The sequence below is a fragment of the Ischnura elegans genome, chromosome 1 (assembly GCF_921293095.1).
Source record: "Ischnura elegans chromosome 1, ioIscEleg1.1, whole genome shotgun sequence".
Classification (NCBI taxonomy): Eukaryota; Metazoa; Arthropoda; class Insecta; order Odonata; family Coenagrionidae; genus Ischnura; species Ischnura elegans.
The window spans coordinates 164898673-164915363 of NC_060246.1; the positions used below are offsets into that span (position 1 = coordinate 164898673).

Below are 16691 nucleotides of genomic sequence, written 5' to 3' on the forward strand. Positions count from 1 at the left end.
CTACAAAAAATAGACAAAAAATTGAGCTTAATTTTGAAAATTTTGTTGCATTCCCTCTTTCCAAAATACAATGCACGTAGCGTTCCGAAGAAAAACTCTGTCGAGGGCACACAGAAACGCTAGGTCTGCGAAAGGACGTGATTTCCAGGTGAGAATGCTGGGCGAACTACTTCAGAATGCGGCGGCGACGGTAAAAAATTTCAATGCCCTACCGCGTATCAGCTAATTAGCTGCCTCCTTCACCAAACACTGCCGCGCATGGATTGATGTTCGTTCAGTATTGCTAGAAATTGACGTCCCGGACTCCCGATGGAATAGTCAGATTTTGCGGCATAAATACGCAGGCAAGACATATGACTGTCGCTAAGCGCAATAAATTTTAAACTACGATCGTTCACGAAAGCATCGAAAAAATTACCAAGGCGGTAGTAAGAAAGTGCTACACCGGGAAATATGGGAATAAAATAATTGCGAAACTGTATTTGATTTATTTCAAGTCCCGGAAAATTCATGAAATATTTTCATTTTAGAAGCGGAAGTAGCAATGCGGTCGAGTAATTCTGTCTCCATGGATGGGAGTGAAGTTCGTTGAAATACTTCCGTCAGCAAGTGATTATAGGCTGCGCTGGTCGCCTCTTTTTATTAACTGAACATAGTATGTAGGCACTTACAAGAAAATAAAGCCATCAGTAAAAGAAAGCGAGTGCTATCACGCAATTTTGACCATGATTCGAGAGAGAATGATGTGTTCTGTCTTCATTTACCGTCACTTAATATGATTAGGATAAATAGATGCCCTAACTAATGGTTAACGTAAAAATTATTAAAGGTGTATAAGATAAAAATAAGCATGAAACATTTATCGCTGAAAATGTCATTCCATGTAGGTAAATGCGCCTGCATTAATGGTCTCTAGTTGTCTCGGTACGATTTGCGGAGGTAGTTAGGCCGTCTCGCGGCTGTCTTGTTGGTACGATATATGGAGGTTTTACGAGATAAAAGGGTTCACTATATAGAGGTTTTCCTATAAATTTACATGTAAATCTGACGGAACCAGAGGGCTGGTACGAAGTATGGAGGTTTACTATGTAAAGAGGTTCACTACATAGAGGTTTTACTGTACAAGATAATCTTGCATGCATTTAAAAGTATACTGACATTCATCTTAGTGTTGTCCACGTGGACTCATCAGCATCATGCATATTTTAATGCTTACTTCCGATGAAAATTTTTCGTAAAAATGTTATTAAAGAATTGAACCAACCAAATGTGCAAACCTTCATGTAAGACCCAACCATTGTCAACGGATTTAAAGAGAATCGCGGTAGATTTGAGCTGTGTATTAAAATTTCGATTAATTGATTACTTTGCGTCGTACATATTGAATAATGTAAATAGGTCATTATTCAAGATATTCGGTGATTTGACTATTCGAGCATCCGCTCCCTAGAAAATGCTCCAACTCAACTCTAACCCGCTCTGAACTTACAAAGAATATTGATTATTCTCACGTGTCATACGCACCATTAATGATTGCATCCGCTGCAATGTGCTTCAAGATGATTTCGTGGCACTCATTCCACAACCCAGCCTTGGCCAAGCACCAAGCGGCATCACCATACCTGGAATGTATTAAGTCAGGCAAAAACTTAAACTTGTAAAACAAATAAAGAATAACTCCATCATCAGAGGAAAAACAAGAAAGGATTGGATTTTAGAAGTACAGTGCAAGTGTAGTTTATAAAGTCCTCAGAAAAAGTACTCAATAAAATACCCAGAAAATTTGCTCAACATATCAAGCGTTTGTTACACCAGAAGGTGAAGGATAAATTGGCCCCTGATTCCCTTTCTTATTTTACCTGACTGCTTCATTTGTATTGGTACTATTTCACAGACTGCATTTGCGTAAACTTTCATTTTTTTAAAGTACTTTTCAAACAAAATATCGCAAAGCAATTATGTATCAACCCTTGTTTCCAAAAACCAAGCATGTATGGCTGGGTGTGGCTCACACTAGGTTACCACGGACCTGGGACTGTATCTAGTAACACCATGGTTTTTACATCATGAATTAGCGATTAAATATCAGGAACTCCCCTTCAAGAAATAGAAAGAGGAAAACTAAATTAATTCCCAAGAGATGAGATGATTAAGGGAGCACCACGGCTTGGAATTAAATGCAGTAGGGAATAGAATACGCTGAATCTGGCACCAGGGATTTGGATGATACCACATTTGGGATTATTTTACTGGATTTTGGGTGCAGCTGTAGTAATTTGTATAATTAGAGGGCAAGCAATGTCTCTCGGGAATTCGTTAAGTTATACCAAAAGGAGATTAAATTTAAAATGTATATTTTAAAAATAATTCATGATTAATGAGAAATAAATAGTTTCTAATTCACAAACAGTCATATTCAATGTGTATTCAGTGGAAACTCTGCATGGCGAGTATGTCATATTGCAAGGATCACGTTATAGCTAGTGATAGTCTATGTACCGCCAAATGGCGTACGTTTAACAAGTGAAATAAATCTGATAAAGCAAGATCACAATGATCAAAATAACAACAATAGAGCAAGAGCCAGTGTGCTCATTTCAAGGATGAGTGACTCGCCTGTGGAGGGAAGCGGCCAGCTTAGCCTTGGCACTGTACACCCAAGCGCTTGGCACGTGAAGGCAAGAGATCACAAACTGCTCCCTCCGCTCATACTCCCGATCTGACTCACTCTCCACTCCACTTATCCTCACGTGTCGCCCAAGCATATCCATCACACTCGTCTTCCTCCTGAGGAAAATAAAAAATAAGCACATTCAGCTCATTACACTCTGCCACTCCTCTCATATATCATGCACGGGAGAGTACCTTGAACCTGTGCGTAGCTTGGGCCTATGCTGCTTTCAGCAATGTAATGTAGGCCAAAGAAATCATCAGAGCATTAGTACACAGCCTTACAACTAGAGGCGTCTGTGAGCTGGTGTTCCTCTGGCAAGCTACACATCTTAATTTTTTTTAATTAAAAGAAGAATTTCATCCTCTAACAGTATTTTTGCTTAGTAAACACTGAAACTTAAATTGTCTTAATACATAACACTCATTTTGGTTATAAGATCTTGTTTAAATTGAACCGTCAGTTAACACTTTCAATGCGGGCCTGGTTTTCATGAAAGATGTCAGAACTGGCTGATAAAATAAGAAAGAAAAGTAGAGAGAGGTTTCCGTGCCATAACTTCCGTTCAAATACTGCTTTTTACAAGGGGCGCACATGGGTCAAAAGAGGAAAGCTTGTTGAAGGCCATGCACACGATCATCGGAAGACTCGGAAGGGGATGTTAGTCATGTACGTATGGAGGCGGAGAAAGGCCCCCCATCAAACCAAAGGCAGATCATGTCAATTGACCTGCTCCCCGCTGAATGTGTTAAGCTATAAATTGTTGCCAAACATTTGTTGCAGAAAGGTGCAGCAGTGTACCTTGGTCCTAGGATATTAAGTGTACATTGGACTTGGATCAAAGGAATAGTACATAACTAAATTGACTTATTAAAAGAGGTAAGTTTCTAAAAATAGGAAGCCATTGGTATTGTAAAAATAAATAAATTAACTGAAGTTGCCCTATAATACTTAAATAAAACATCACCATACTGACTAGTTTTTTACACAATATTTTATGAAATATTAGGGAAGAATATGAGTCAAACCCTAACACAAGCGCTACATTGTTAGACGTTCTTCAATCTCAGGTGCTCCTGTTAACCCACCATCAAGTATCTTGTACACCCATGTCTCGTATAGCGCAATTTCGATTAGCGCAATTTCGATTAGCGCAATTTCGATATAGCGCAAATTCGTTCCTCGGGGAAACATTGCAATGCAGTGTAGCCTAATCAAAAATCTTAAACGCTCTCGTGATAAAACGTGAACTTGCGCTAAGTACACACGAAATTTCTATCATTTTACGCATATTAATATTATTGTTTGCCTCAAATCTTCTTTTTTGTTTATATATTAATCGAAATCCATTGCTGTGCAATGGCCAAAAGTATTACTCGTCATTGGGTCCAGATAGCCGGTCTACCGAAGTAATTTATCTCGTCTCCTTAACAGAATGATAATAAATAATTTAGATCGTTAATTAAGCGTAGGGCTGGTGGAAATGATTTTTTTTTCAGCAATACGGTTTGAGACGTATTTTTGCCATCATAGGTTATCGGGCGATTTACTTCCAGGTAGAGGGTCTACGCTAGAGCCTTCAAGGTCATCGGTATTCACGGGGGAGAAATGGGAGCGGGGGCCGAGTTGCGCATGAAGAGCACCAACATATAAGAGGGTCCCCTATACAGTGGAACTTGGTTAGTACGTTTCTGAAGGGACCACGAAAAATGAACGTACTAACCAGGAAAACGTACTAACGAGGAAAGTAAATAATAGCAGTCCGGGTTATTGCAATCTGTGGAAAAGTCGTCATAATTACAATTACTATCGGTAGTTCTCATAGGATCGCCTACCTGAACTCTTTTCACATTTAAAATCAAGAAAATGAGCGCTACCATGAAAAACAAACCCTTTTCTGAATAAAAATCGCAATTTTTCATGGACATCCCGGAGACGATTTCATGATTACGGCGTCTATCTCCCGTGATTTATATATATTTACAGAACGAGGACGAGTGAAGCGAAGGCAAGTCATTTTTCTTTCTCACAGCGTACTCGGAGAATATAACAACAACCCGGAGTAAGTCAACTGGTTTTTTAAACATCATAAAAATTGGGCAAAATTATATTGACTTTCAAATTACGGCAACAGCCGTAGACATTCGCTTCTGGAATGATACCATTTCGATTGTAAAATCGATCGATATATCGACTGATGACACGCAAGATTATTAGATTACGACGTAATTACAAGAAAATTTTATATTAAACAGTTGAAATTTACATTCAAAATTTGTCTAATGTCGTCTGCTTTCGTTCCGAGATCAAGTATTTTTAAGCTAAGCTTCGCTTGGAGATCCAGAGGATCGTCTGCTCCTGCAACAGTAGTCAAGTAAATACGCACGACGTCGAGTTTATGGAGCAGTACTGCTTTAGATAATGTGGGAATTGTCTAATACCGTTAAGACTCATTTCTTCATCATGATAACTCGTGCAATAGCAACAATTTCCCACTCGAACTTCGTGCGCAGCAGTGGGCACTCCCAAGCGCTCCAAAGGCAACAAAAGGTGAGGAGCTCGGGGTGGGGAAAATTGGGGCTTCTTATTGGCTGTAGTTTTTCATAGTCAGACATTCCCGAAAAATGGCCGCATTTTATTATTCAGCACGTCACAAGAATTCAGAAATGCATTTGGATAAATTACGGTAAAAGAAAGAGATGTGGAATGAATGGAAGAATGTTAATGGCTAATAATATTAAATTAAATCATGAATTCAGACGTTTGCGACCCTTAAGAAGACACTAGAGAATGAATTGCGGGTTGCGTCACGGCAAGCAATTGAGCGTACTAACCAGGAAAGCGCAATTTTTTCAAACGTACTAACCAAATTCTTTTACCTGTATTTTGTTCGGATGGTACCGGGACCGAGGGAAATCGCCGTACTAAGGAGGAAAACGTACTAAGGAGGAACGTACTAACCAAGTTCCACTGTAGTCTCAAACACAATAGCTTCGTTCCCTCCCCACAGTCGTAGGCCCTCTGCGTCTCAAGAACACAGTTCAGCAATAGAAGGTGATTTCGATAGAGTCATGCAGGGTAAAAACCAAGAGAAAATGGCAAAAAATAGGAATGCGGGTAGAAAAATCAAGAATTTATCAAGAAAAACCATAAACCTAGAAGAGAAATTGATATAGGTCAATTGCTTTGAAAATGGAGAACGTCAAAGCGATATTGGGCGGAAGTTTAAACGCACGATGCCTTATTCTGACTTAAGACGAAGTTAAAACATCAGTGACCTCAGCCACACCAACTTCAACCAAGCGGTCTACACATACGGAAAGTTCATAGTGAATCAGTACAAAAAGACGAGAGTGGTAATCGCTCCGAGACATTTAGTGAAAGCTCCGGTTGGTTCCAGAATTTACACGGTAAGCAGGTATTTTCAGTGCGGCGATATCAGGTGAATCTGCAAGTGTTGATAGAGCAGTCACCGCAACATTTTCTGATGAACTCCAAGCTGTGATTGAAAGTGGCTCCTTTCCCCCTCAACCAGTTTTTAGTGTTGACGAGACGATATTGTTTTGGAAAAGAATGCAATCTCGTTCATTCATTTTCAGGGAAGGAAAACCTGGGTCAGGTTTTAAGGCATTTAAAGGCTGTTTCACGTAGCTGCTAATGACTCGGAGGACTTCAAATTAAAATGATTTATCACTCATAAACTCCGCTAGCTATGAAGCATTCAAAGTAGCATTTTCCTGTCATTCCGATGAGCGACAAAAGGGCCTGAGTGACACAATAGTTGTTTTTAGACTGGTTTGAAAAATCGTCAACTGCCGGCAACGCATTACGATCCCCTGAGATAGCAGATGTTAGCCCACCCGCACGACAGGAGGGAATTTCAAAAACACGTAAGATTTTTTTAAATGTGAATAAAAGTCTTTGAATGCGTGCATACTATCTTTAAAGACGTTTTAAACTATAAAAATTTATATAAGTAATGTTTTCTAAGGCTTTTTATGGGAATATAGATGTGTTAGACGAAATTCACCTACCAGGAACGCATCCCTATCTTCCCAATGATAAAATGCTCTTGTATAACGCAAATTCGTATAGCACAAAGACCCCAAGGAACGCATCCCTTGCGCTATACGAGACATGGGTGTATAATGTTGGGCACGATATGGTGGAAGTTATTAATATTAGTTAGAAATTTAGAATAGTTAGAATAGATTTTTAAAATTTAGAATAAAAGTTAGAAATTGCAATATTTCCACTGAGTTTTATTTAATGTCTAATTAAATGTTAATGTCTAATTTTACTACTACCATCCAGTGCTCCATCCACATCATATGCACCTTTTAACACACCATGTTCATTTAAAGCACAAGCTACTGGCCCATCGATTGTTTCCCCTTAGGAAATCAGGCCTTATCTGAAGGCGATGCCCCCAAAAGGATACCAGAAAAGGAAGGCCAAAAGTTAAATCGTGTGTTTTTAGTGATACAACAGAAAAAAAACCGCATTGTGCTAGAAAAAGTCACAAGAGAAATGAAAACTGACGAAGAAAAACATCAAGAGAGGGAAGAAAAAATCTAAAGCTAAAAGAAACTAAATGTTAACAGCAGAGATCTTACAATATAAACAGTGTAAACATAATACATTTCAATTTTACTATTTATTTTTGCTTTACAGTTAATATTTTCATCTCAAGATTTCAGGTACAAAGTAAACTATGTGCAGGGCCAAGGTACACTATCTCAGGCCTAAGTTTACATTATTTTCAAATGAAATTCAGATATAATATATATTTACGATAGCTTTTCAACAAAATATACTTTGTGCTAAGAGATTCCTTTGTTTGATAGGGTATTAATAATCCTTATTTAAGCCAAGTGCTACCTGCTAGCAGCCTGCATCGTAGCGGTGCTCATATCCTCGCACTAAGGTGGCCTCACACGGCGGCAGAGAAGAGAGAGTTTTTACTGCCCATATATTTTGGATTTGATTTGACAATAAAAAATATGTCCACCACTCTAAACCTACACATTGCACAAAAGAATTAATGATTGGGAAGTTTTAAAAGCAAATTCATGGGTCTATTTGAGCTGTGATTCCCATAGTAGTACAATGGAGCCGCATTAACGCGAGTACGGGCTATTGCGAGACCCCCGCCATTATGAGAGATAGCCGAAGTACCACCAATATGATTAGCATGTAAAAAAAAAATTCGTTTTAAGGAGGCCCTCTTGGTGTCGACACTTGCCATTGCCATAGTTTCCATTGCCGAAAAACCTTCACTTAAGAGACCCTAACCTCTGCAATTGCTGGCAATGTTAGAAATGAAATTCACATGGAGTTCTTAGTCTACAATTCACGTAGTAAACTGCCGTGCAATAAGTAAGTAGTTCATTTTGGTGAAAATATTGCGGCATAAACATATGCAAATGCTCGATCCTCTTTCGTTCCTCAGGTGGAAAAGAGCAGTCGGCAACATAAGTACCCATGGGGTACCTATGTTGCAGACCAACAAGGGTAGCTTAGCATGCATTTTTAAGGGGGCAGTAAAAATATGCCCGTGTTTCAGGACTTGACATTGAGCAAACTCACTTTGGTTTTGCATGCGCACCTGTTAAGTTCTAATGTGGTTACAACGTCTTTCACGAGTGATTCTCTCTTTCTGGTGAGCAGTGGTGTTCTATAGAAGTAATAAGGTGTTTGAGTACATTACACCAGGTTCAACTTATTTTTGATACCCTGCAAGCCAGGAAATCAACAGTTAGAAACAAGTGTTAGTTGTTTTGTGGGCAACGGATATAGGAGGTACATGTTCCATCGGAGAGAGAAGGTTGTATAGAATACCATCTTGATTATACCAAAGAAAACACTACCAGTGCGGCAATATACTTCCAAGGTTAGCCAAATTTATTTAACGATTCACAATTAAATTTCTTTCATCAAATACTATACAATTTATTGTTGAATAAATTATTTGTCTCGAGCGCATGCTTGTGAAGAGATAACATTTTGTTCCAAGTTCGTTAATTTAATGTAGGGATGTCTTCGATTAAAAATTTGCATACTCGTTGAATACTTTTTTATCACGCAATTGCATAAAATTTGAATTAATTAATAATTGAATTGATATTTCACAGATACTTTGAGGGAAATGAATGTTATTCAGGACGTCTCAAATCTTGAGGTGTTAATCTCACTAAAGAACACCCGAATTGGTCGCTAGCTACCTTACAAAATTGAGGATCACATTTACTGAAGAGAAAATCTCAACTCAAGGCTTGGAATTAAGACATTGAAAAAGGGGGGGATGCAGCCAATCGGTCCAAGAGTGAGAACAAATGTGGATGACTCGGACGAAAGGTGGAGGAACATTGTTGTGACTTTGTGCAATAGGGTGGTTTCCTATTTTTTTTTATTGCCTTAATCGAAAGATTATTACTCCTGGAGTACGTATTTCACACATTCAGATTTATAATGACAACATCTATTTTTTCTGATTAAATTACAAGTGAAAATTTTCAATACAAAACGCGACGGCTAAGTATGAATGCTGGGAAAAGCCTGTGTGATGTCATTCTGGTTCCGGCTGATGCTGCATGAAGCCACCTTGGTGCGAGGCTATGAGCGCCACTATGATGCAGGCTGCTAGCAGAGTACCCTGCATTTCACATTCCATTTGATGAACAAATGAATGGGCCAAATGGAAGAGGACAGCTCACCTCTTATTGTTCTTGAGGTGAAGCAGAGGGAAGAGGGCCCAGTGCCACATGCCATGAGACTCCAGCAGCGCCGCCATGCTCTGGTGCAGCGACGCCTCCGACTCATCTGCCAAGTGAGAGTAGCCCAGGGCACTAAGAGCACCACTCAGCAGCCAACTGCGGCAAAACAAACACACAAGGGCCACATTAGCACAAGAGTTGTTCATGCCAATTTCAAATTTAAATTTTCCCCGATTTCCAGTCCCTCCATGGCCCCCTCTTAATCCACCGCTGGACCACACAACCTCTCTGCAAGACAACTGGAGGTGGGGGGGAAAGCTGGGCTGCTTATCCCATGCAGTGATAAACATTGGCTCTAATTATGTATATGTATCTCAAGATAAAAATGAGGGTAGAACTTTAGAAGCAACACACAGTATAAACAATGCTACGCAAAGTGCTGTGGTCCGAGCTTTATTTTTCCTAAAACAACTATTCAAACGGTTTTAAATGGAATTAATCTAACTCTAAAAGCAAATTGACCATTCATCCTTCGGTGTCAAAGAAGAAAAACCTCAGCAACACAAAGGCTCCTGATTTGACATCACGACATAAAATTCACTAACTCATTCTAAAATGTGTGGTATTACGTTAAAAGGTTTCTTGGTTAGTTAACTTAGTAAATACATCCACATCTACATAATACCCCGCAAGCCGCCTAAAAGGCGTGTGGCAGGGGGTGTTAGGACACCAGCCGTTTACAGCTAAAAAAAATGAAGTGCTCTAACGAGGTTGGGACTAGCGTTTATTAAAGTCCTTTATAGTTCGGGGGAAAAACGAATTCCCATATCTATCCGTTCGGCAAAACATCTCTCTTAATTTATCGCTTCTGTTGGACCTGGAAATATAGTGTGGCTCTAATATTATGTTCTCTGTGTCGCTCTTACAGATATACATTCTCAATTGTTCAAACAATCTAAGCCTAGCGCACAGCCTCCGAGTCTCCAATGGCTCCCAGCCTAATTCGCTTAACATCTGGGTAACACTGTCTGTACGCCCGTATCCGTTTTTGACGAAACGCGCAGCCTTCCTTTGTATTTTATTCAGTTCGCGGATTAAGTCTTTCTGCACTGGATCCCATTCGCTCGCTACATATTCAAGGTGCGGTCGGACGAGAGCGAAATAGCACCTTTCTTTTACTTTCTCATCCGAAAATCTTCCCACAATACGCTTGACGAATCCTAATTTCTTCAGGGCTATGCCGCAAATATTCTTCATGTGTGTTCCCCACTATATGACTTTCACTTAAATACTAAACTATTAGTATTTAAGTGAAAGTCAATTAACCAAGGAACCGTCACAATATAAATTTTTCCTGATGACATGGACCATTTCCGCTGACTTTCACATGATTTCCCTGTCCTATTTCAAATCCCCAGACTTTTCCCCGAATTCTTTGATGCGTAAAAATCCTTATTTCACACAGGATTGTTTGCGATTTTACTTAATTCCCCCATGGAGATTGTGAATGCGTGCAACAAAATTAACTGTAACACACACATACACCAGTGGTGTAGCCAGCGGGGTCCGGGGGATCCAGACCCCCCCAAAATGTGAAAACATTACTATTTTCCTTCATTAAAGAAAAAAATATTGAGAAATCGTGTATTTACCAAATATTTCTTCAACAAATAAAGTTTATTCGATAACGAAAAGTGCTATATTTGGTTCAAAACCCTATACTTAGTACCCCGTTTTTCAAAAAGATTTCCCCTGGTTTCGGACCCCACAAACTAAATTTCTGGCTATGGCACTGTCATACACATGCCATGACTCCACCATAAAGAGGCTTTAATTAGTTTTGCTTTGGGAGGATTGTTAATAAGAGGCTTCCCTGCATTTTCAAGATGAAAATGTTTCAAATATATATGTTTTTGTTCTTTGAGAACTCTAAACAAGATTAAGAATCAGCTTAAATTACCTGAGGCGCACATCTAAGGGGTCAGGGGTGTGGGTGGGTGTGTTGAGCAGAGCCTCAAGAGAGTGCGATCGGCAGCTGTACAGCTTCAGCAGGTGGAAGCACAAGTCGTAGTACGGTGGCTTCTCCACAGGCCCCAGCTCCGACTGGCGCTTTATGTACTCCTCTTCCATGTAATGCGGCACAGGGGGAGGGGCGTAGCTCTTTCCAGTGAGGGAGCCGCCTTCATTATCATCATCATTGTCTTCATTTGAGCCTTTGGAATCGGCAGAAAAGGCAGACTCATACTCCAGCAAGGCATCAGTGATGGAACACACTGGTGAGTAAACGTACCTGCAGGGGGAGCAAAATCAACAATTAAAATGCCCACCCACACTTCTACTGGCTGTCGGGAGGCAGGATCATCTGTGTGTGCAGAAACACGCCCACAGAAAATGGATAAAAGAGGAATAGATGTGATTTCAGGGAGTAGAATGCAAGGATGAGCGTACCATAAGTGCATAGCAAAAGCCCTCTTCCAATCTAGACCTCTGCAGCAGTCAACAGTGTGATGGCGAAGAGACTGAGTGGGCAAGAGAGGGGCTCCAGCCTTCAGTGCCATTATCTTCATCCTGCCCTCGGAGATGAACTCATCGGCCCCAACTCGGCTCCACGCACTCAGCTGTTTCCTCAGTTGGACTCGGCAATCCCAGTCACCACCCGCTAGCATCAGCGCCACAAAATGGTCCCCTAACAATACACAGTCATTAGAATCATTAAATTTTCAATCCCTTAAAACAGAAAAAAAGGATGGGAGCACAACATTTTGCATTAAAAATTATCCAGATACACAAAAAATAACCAGTTCACCATAACTGAAATCAATAAAAAATAGTTTACCAGGTGATTGAAAACCTAGTGTATGAAAAGTTGACCATATTTACCTTGCATTCCAAAAACTTTTTTTTTCAAAAATTTAAATTTTTTTACGAGTACTTAATCATCAATTATTTTCAACAGAGAGCATGAATTAGCACAAAACGGCCTATGTTAATTCCTTTTCACAGAATGCATACTTTCTCTCACATTTAATGATACGTCAGATTCATATTATAGGGGGCAGTCAAATAGTCAATTAAATTGCTCTGACTGGACAATTTACATATGAGGTAACTAAGTTCACCTGGGATATGTGCCAATACACACAGTCTGTCGTCAAAAGGTAGTAATTTTTGTAGTGGGAATTTCCCATATTTAATGCTCATAACTAACCCACTGCTCAAGACATGACATGAATGAAACCATTTACACAGACTATGTGAAATCAGCGACAAAATTTATCTTCTAAACTACTGAAAGGAAAATACATTCAGTATTAATGTCATGGGTTTAAGAGAGGAACTCATAAAAGACAGGATAATGCGAACCTTTCCTTTGAGAGGCCTCGCATGCCTCCAGCAAGCGTCTTCTGGTGAGGAGATTGAAGACAGCTTCCGAGTGCACGTCGTCACCCTCCTGTGCCTTCCCCGAACCCTTCTTCCCCCGACCCCTGGCTCCCTCATTGGCCGCCTCCTGCAGCCAATCGCTCAATGCTTTCCTCCTCGCCATCGACACTCTGTGACTATTCAAATACACCTCTTCTGAGGCTGAGACCACAACAAAATATGGAATTAGTCTCACAACACAGCTGCTCTCAACAAAGAGCTCATTCAGAAATACTGCCCGTGACTACACATGGACTCCACACATATTCTAAATTTAAGCAAATGTCCAAGATTTATGCTGAGCCTAAAAGTAGGGTTGATACAAGATTTCCAAATTCAAATTCCCAGGCAAATATATTCATTTCCCCTGAATTTTCTCTTTTCAATTGTTAAATAACACCATTGTGTGTTATATTATATAATAATACATGGAAATTCTTTTTAAACTTGTGTAACTCTTTTTTTTTAGATGTTAATCTCAACAATGCACATATGTACATGAAATCAAACACTTAACTACAAAAATTAAATTAAAAATAAGGTATCACATTTAAATTGTCATATTATGCGGACTTCACAGTGAAAACAAAAAAACAGTAACTTAAGATAAGCTCTTCAAAACATGAATTCCTGATGATACTTCCTGACCTGTGGCAACACAAAAAAGTGTGGCTACATCAGAGCTCCCACTCCAACTAAATTATAAAAGTCACTATTTTTTCCAGGTTTTCATAGTCTAAATTGCGTCCAATTCACGGTCTGTTGATAAGCCATTTTAGGAAGAAATAATGATCACATGACAATCACCGGCCGTACGTTAACTAAAAATATAGCAAATGCTATAAACGCCCGGAATGTGAACGCAGCAATTAAAGTGCTCTCATGACATCGCCTATCGTTAGCAAAATTTAGGGCCGGCTAAAGGTTGTGAGTGGGAAAATGGAGGGTGAGAGGGAAGGGAAGAGGTGCCAGATTTCTCACCAGGGTCAATGATCACTTTGGTTAACAGTCTTCCGGCTTTAGGCCAATGTGTCATCACGGCACACGGACCAATAATTGCGCTTCGAATGTACGTGTGGAGATAAATGCGTGGACAGTGTCTGCGCATGGCTGACCTTGAAATATGATAGACAAATCAATTTTCTTTTGATCTGTCAATCGTAGTTCTACAATCAAGTTTGAGAGATTTTTTAAAGATTTTATGACGAAATTCACGGCTTATTCACGGTTTTATTCACAGTGGACAAAATTCAAGGCTTATTCACGGTTGAGTGGTTCAAATCATGCAAGGCCACATCAAGTCAAAGAAAGTTTTTTGCAATAGTTTTCAAATTGATGAACAGAGTGGAACCCGAACTATCGCTTTTCAAGTGGATGGACAATAAAATCCATGAATGGGGGAAAACGATCGATGCGGGACTGTTAGGCTAGGCTGCCTATGTAGCAGGAAACGCAAGATTTTAGCGAGTGATTGTGATATTCTTTTAAGTATTCATAATGTTTACTATAATATTTGAATTTTATGTAAACATTTTGGGCTTATTGTTGAGTCGACTAAAATCTCCTTCAAATATCCCAAGGGAACACCCCCCTCGCTAAAAAAATGTTTGCACTCCCGTCTCGGCATTTACATTGCTACCATTGATTTGTATGTGCATGCTATGCCTAAAAACACCATTTTTGCCAGCGCAGTGATTGGTTGTGAGATGGATCACATGGGCCAAAAATAGTCTACTATCTGAATTGTCATGTATATTTTTAATATAATTGAGGCAATTGTGTTATCCATGAGCAAATTAGCATTAATCAGCAGCAGTACGCCCACCCGATCCTCAGCTTCATCCGACTTCTTGTTTTCACCAGGTAGCTCACTCTACCCCTACCATAATGTACTAGCAGACAACCAGAGGCATTCTGCAATATCGTCACGCTTCTCCCCCGGATGCTTTTCTGCTTCCTCCATTATTTTCAGGCCATACTTTAAAGTTCTCATTAGCGTCTTCCGAGGCAAATAAAATAAAACTAATAAAAATGAAACCTCACTTTTTTTAAACCCTCACAGAAAACATTCCCTGGTTTTGAAGTCAGGCCATACTGGAAAGTATGGAACCACTTGATCAAGACGAAGCTCGGAAATGACGCTATCGCGTATGGCTTAAGCAGAACCAAATGCTGATAGTGAAGGGTGACCATATGACGATATGACTGCGCCACGAAATATTTTGTACCTAGGAGGAGGTTACGTATCCACCTATTTCTAAGTAATGTGGCACCAGATAATCAGATACATTCGAATGGCTAGTAGGGATTAACATAATATCCTGAGAAGATATCCCTTAGTCAGTGACTCTGGCTAGTGACATTTATTTTATGTGTCGTAAATTGTAACCTGATATCCAGTTTTGAGGAAAAAAAACTGCATCAACTTCCCATGAGCTCAGCTGCAAGGATATTGGGTTTTGCCAAAATGCTGATTCTCTGTCCTATTTTGCCAACTATTTCCTTGCTTAAAATGCTTAAATAATGCCAGAAATATGCCGTGTTTGGTCTCTTTATAGAATTAAATTCACATTACTAATATGTCAAACCAATTAAGGTATAATACCAATTGCCAAAAGCCATTGTTAGACACCTTTTGAGCCAATTGGTGACTAACGCAGCAGTTGACCTCCAGAGTCTGGGAACTTCGAAGCAGGTGAGATGAAAAAGGTCAGTGGGCGAGAAAGGGGGAGGGGTGAAATTCGTTTCTATCATTATCCCTTAACTTGATATTTTCTTTCAAAGCTAATGATTAATGGTCTTTGCAACATGAAACCTGCGCTGGCCATGATTTGGGGTGTCTTTTTGTTTGGTTTACGAGAGAAGAAAAGCGTCAGGGGGAGGGGGGAAGCGAGGGCTGATGGGAGTTTTGTCAAATGATGGATGCTGGAAAATAATATGTCGGGACTGCAATATTCAAAAGATTAACATAGGAAAATGATATTTAGGGGAACAACAGATAAGGGAAAAAATTACTTTGCTTTTACGGAACTTTATTTGGTACCAGGAATGAAGAACGATGAATGTGGGTAAATGATCGATGCGGGAACAATAGATCAAGGTTCCACTGTATTATAGCAATATCTGAGTACATTCAAAGGGGCCCACCACTATTTTGTCCTGTTTTTAATGAAGTTCCAGGGATTCTTTACCAAAAAAAGGCCTCATGCCAAAATCCCTGTATTAAAAATATTGCCATACGTGTAAGTCCAGCTTATCTTCTAATTTCTATAAATCAGAAGAAAACACCGTGAGGTGCTGAAAATGGACTGACTGTGTGTGTACTTACAACCACCCTCCAGCTCTGGTGACTGACCCCAAAGGGCACAACACAAATCCCAAACAAGACGAGAAAAGGACGATATCTGTGAATCACCATCTTCAGCCTGGGTGCTGTCACTCTCTCCACAGTGACATAAATCACAATGAGCATGAATGATTTCCTGACCAGATCGCGGCAGAAACCTAAAAAGAACAGGAACATTGCATAAAACCCTGGAACTTTTTCCAACTGAAAATATAGAGTGATTAAGTAATATCTACACAGCCAAAAAATCAACTTAAACCAGCAAAACACAATGCGACATAATAGAGCCAATGCCCTCAGAGAAAAACCAAGATGAGTAAACAATTTTTTGGAGTAGAAAATACAAAATAAAAACCAAGAATATTGATCCTTTCGGGACCACGATTTTGGCTTGATTTTGCAACATAGACTTTTTTATAACATCCTTTACCATCCATTTTACTACATCAGGGTGACCACAACTTTCTCAGCATCACTTCCCTGTCTTTCCCTGACAGTTACCTCCCTAAACACTAAGAAATTGCTTAGTACAGATTTA

The 16691-nt window shown here is 39.7% G+C and overlaps 1 protein-coding gene across 2 annotated transcripts in view; it reads right to left on the reverse strand.

Moving 5' to 3' along the window:
- The window catches only part of LOC124173131 (nuclear pore complex protein Nup98-Nup96), a 121257-nt gene that overhangs the window by 8371 nt on the left and 96195 nt on the right, over positions 1 to 16691 (reverse strand). For both annotated transcript variants that reach the window (XM_046552650.1, XM_046552641.1), the window contains 7 exons: positions 16136 to 16311; positions 12751 to 12969; positions 11836 to 12073; positions 11348 to 11677; positions 9388 to 9543; positions 2617 to 2787; positions 1525 to 1622 (listed from right to left, as the gene is read on the reverse strand). In XM_046552650.1, the coding sequence (XP_046408606.1) occupies positions 1525 to 1622; positions 2617 to 2787; positions 9388 to 9543; positions 11348 to 11677; positions 11836 to 12073; positions 12751 to 12969; positions 16136 to 16311 (1388 nt within the window). The remainder of the gene's footprint in view (positions 1 to 1524; positions 1623 to 2616; positions 2788 to 9387; positions 9544 to 11347; positions 11678 to 11835; positions 12074 to 12750; positions 12970 to 16135; positions 16312 to 16691) is intronic.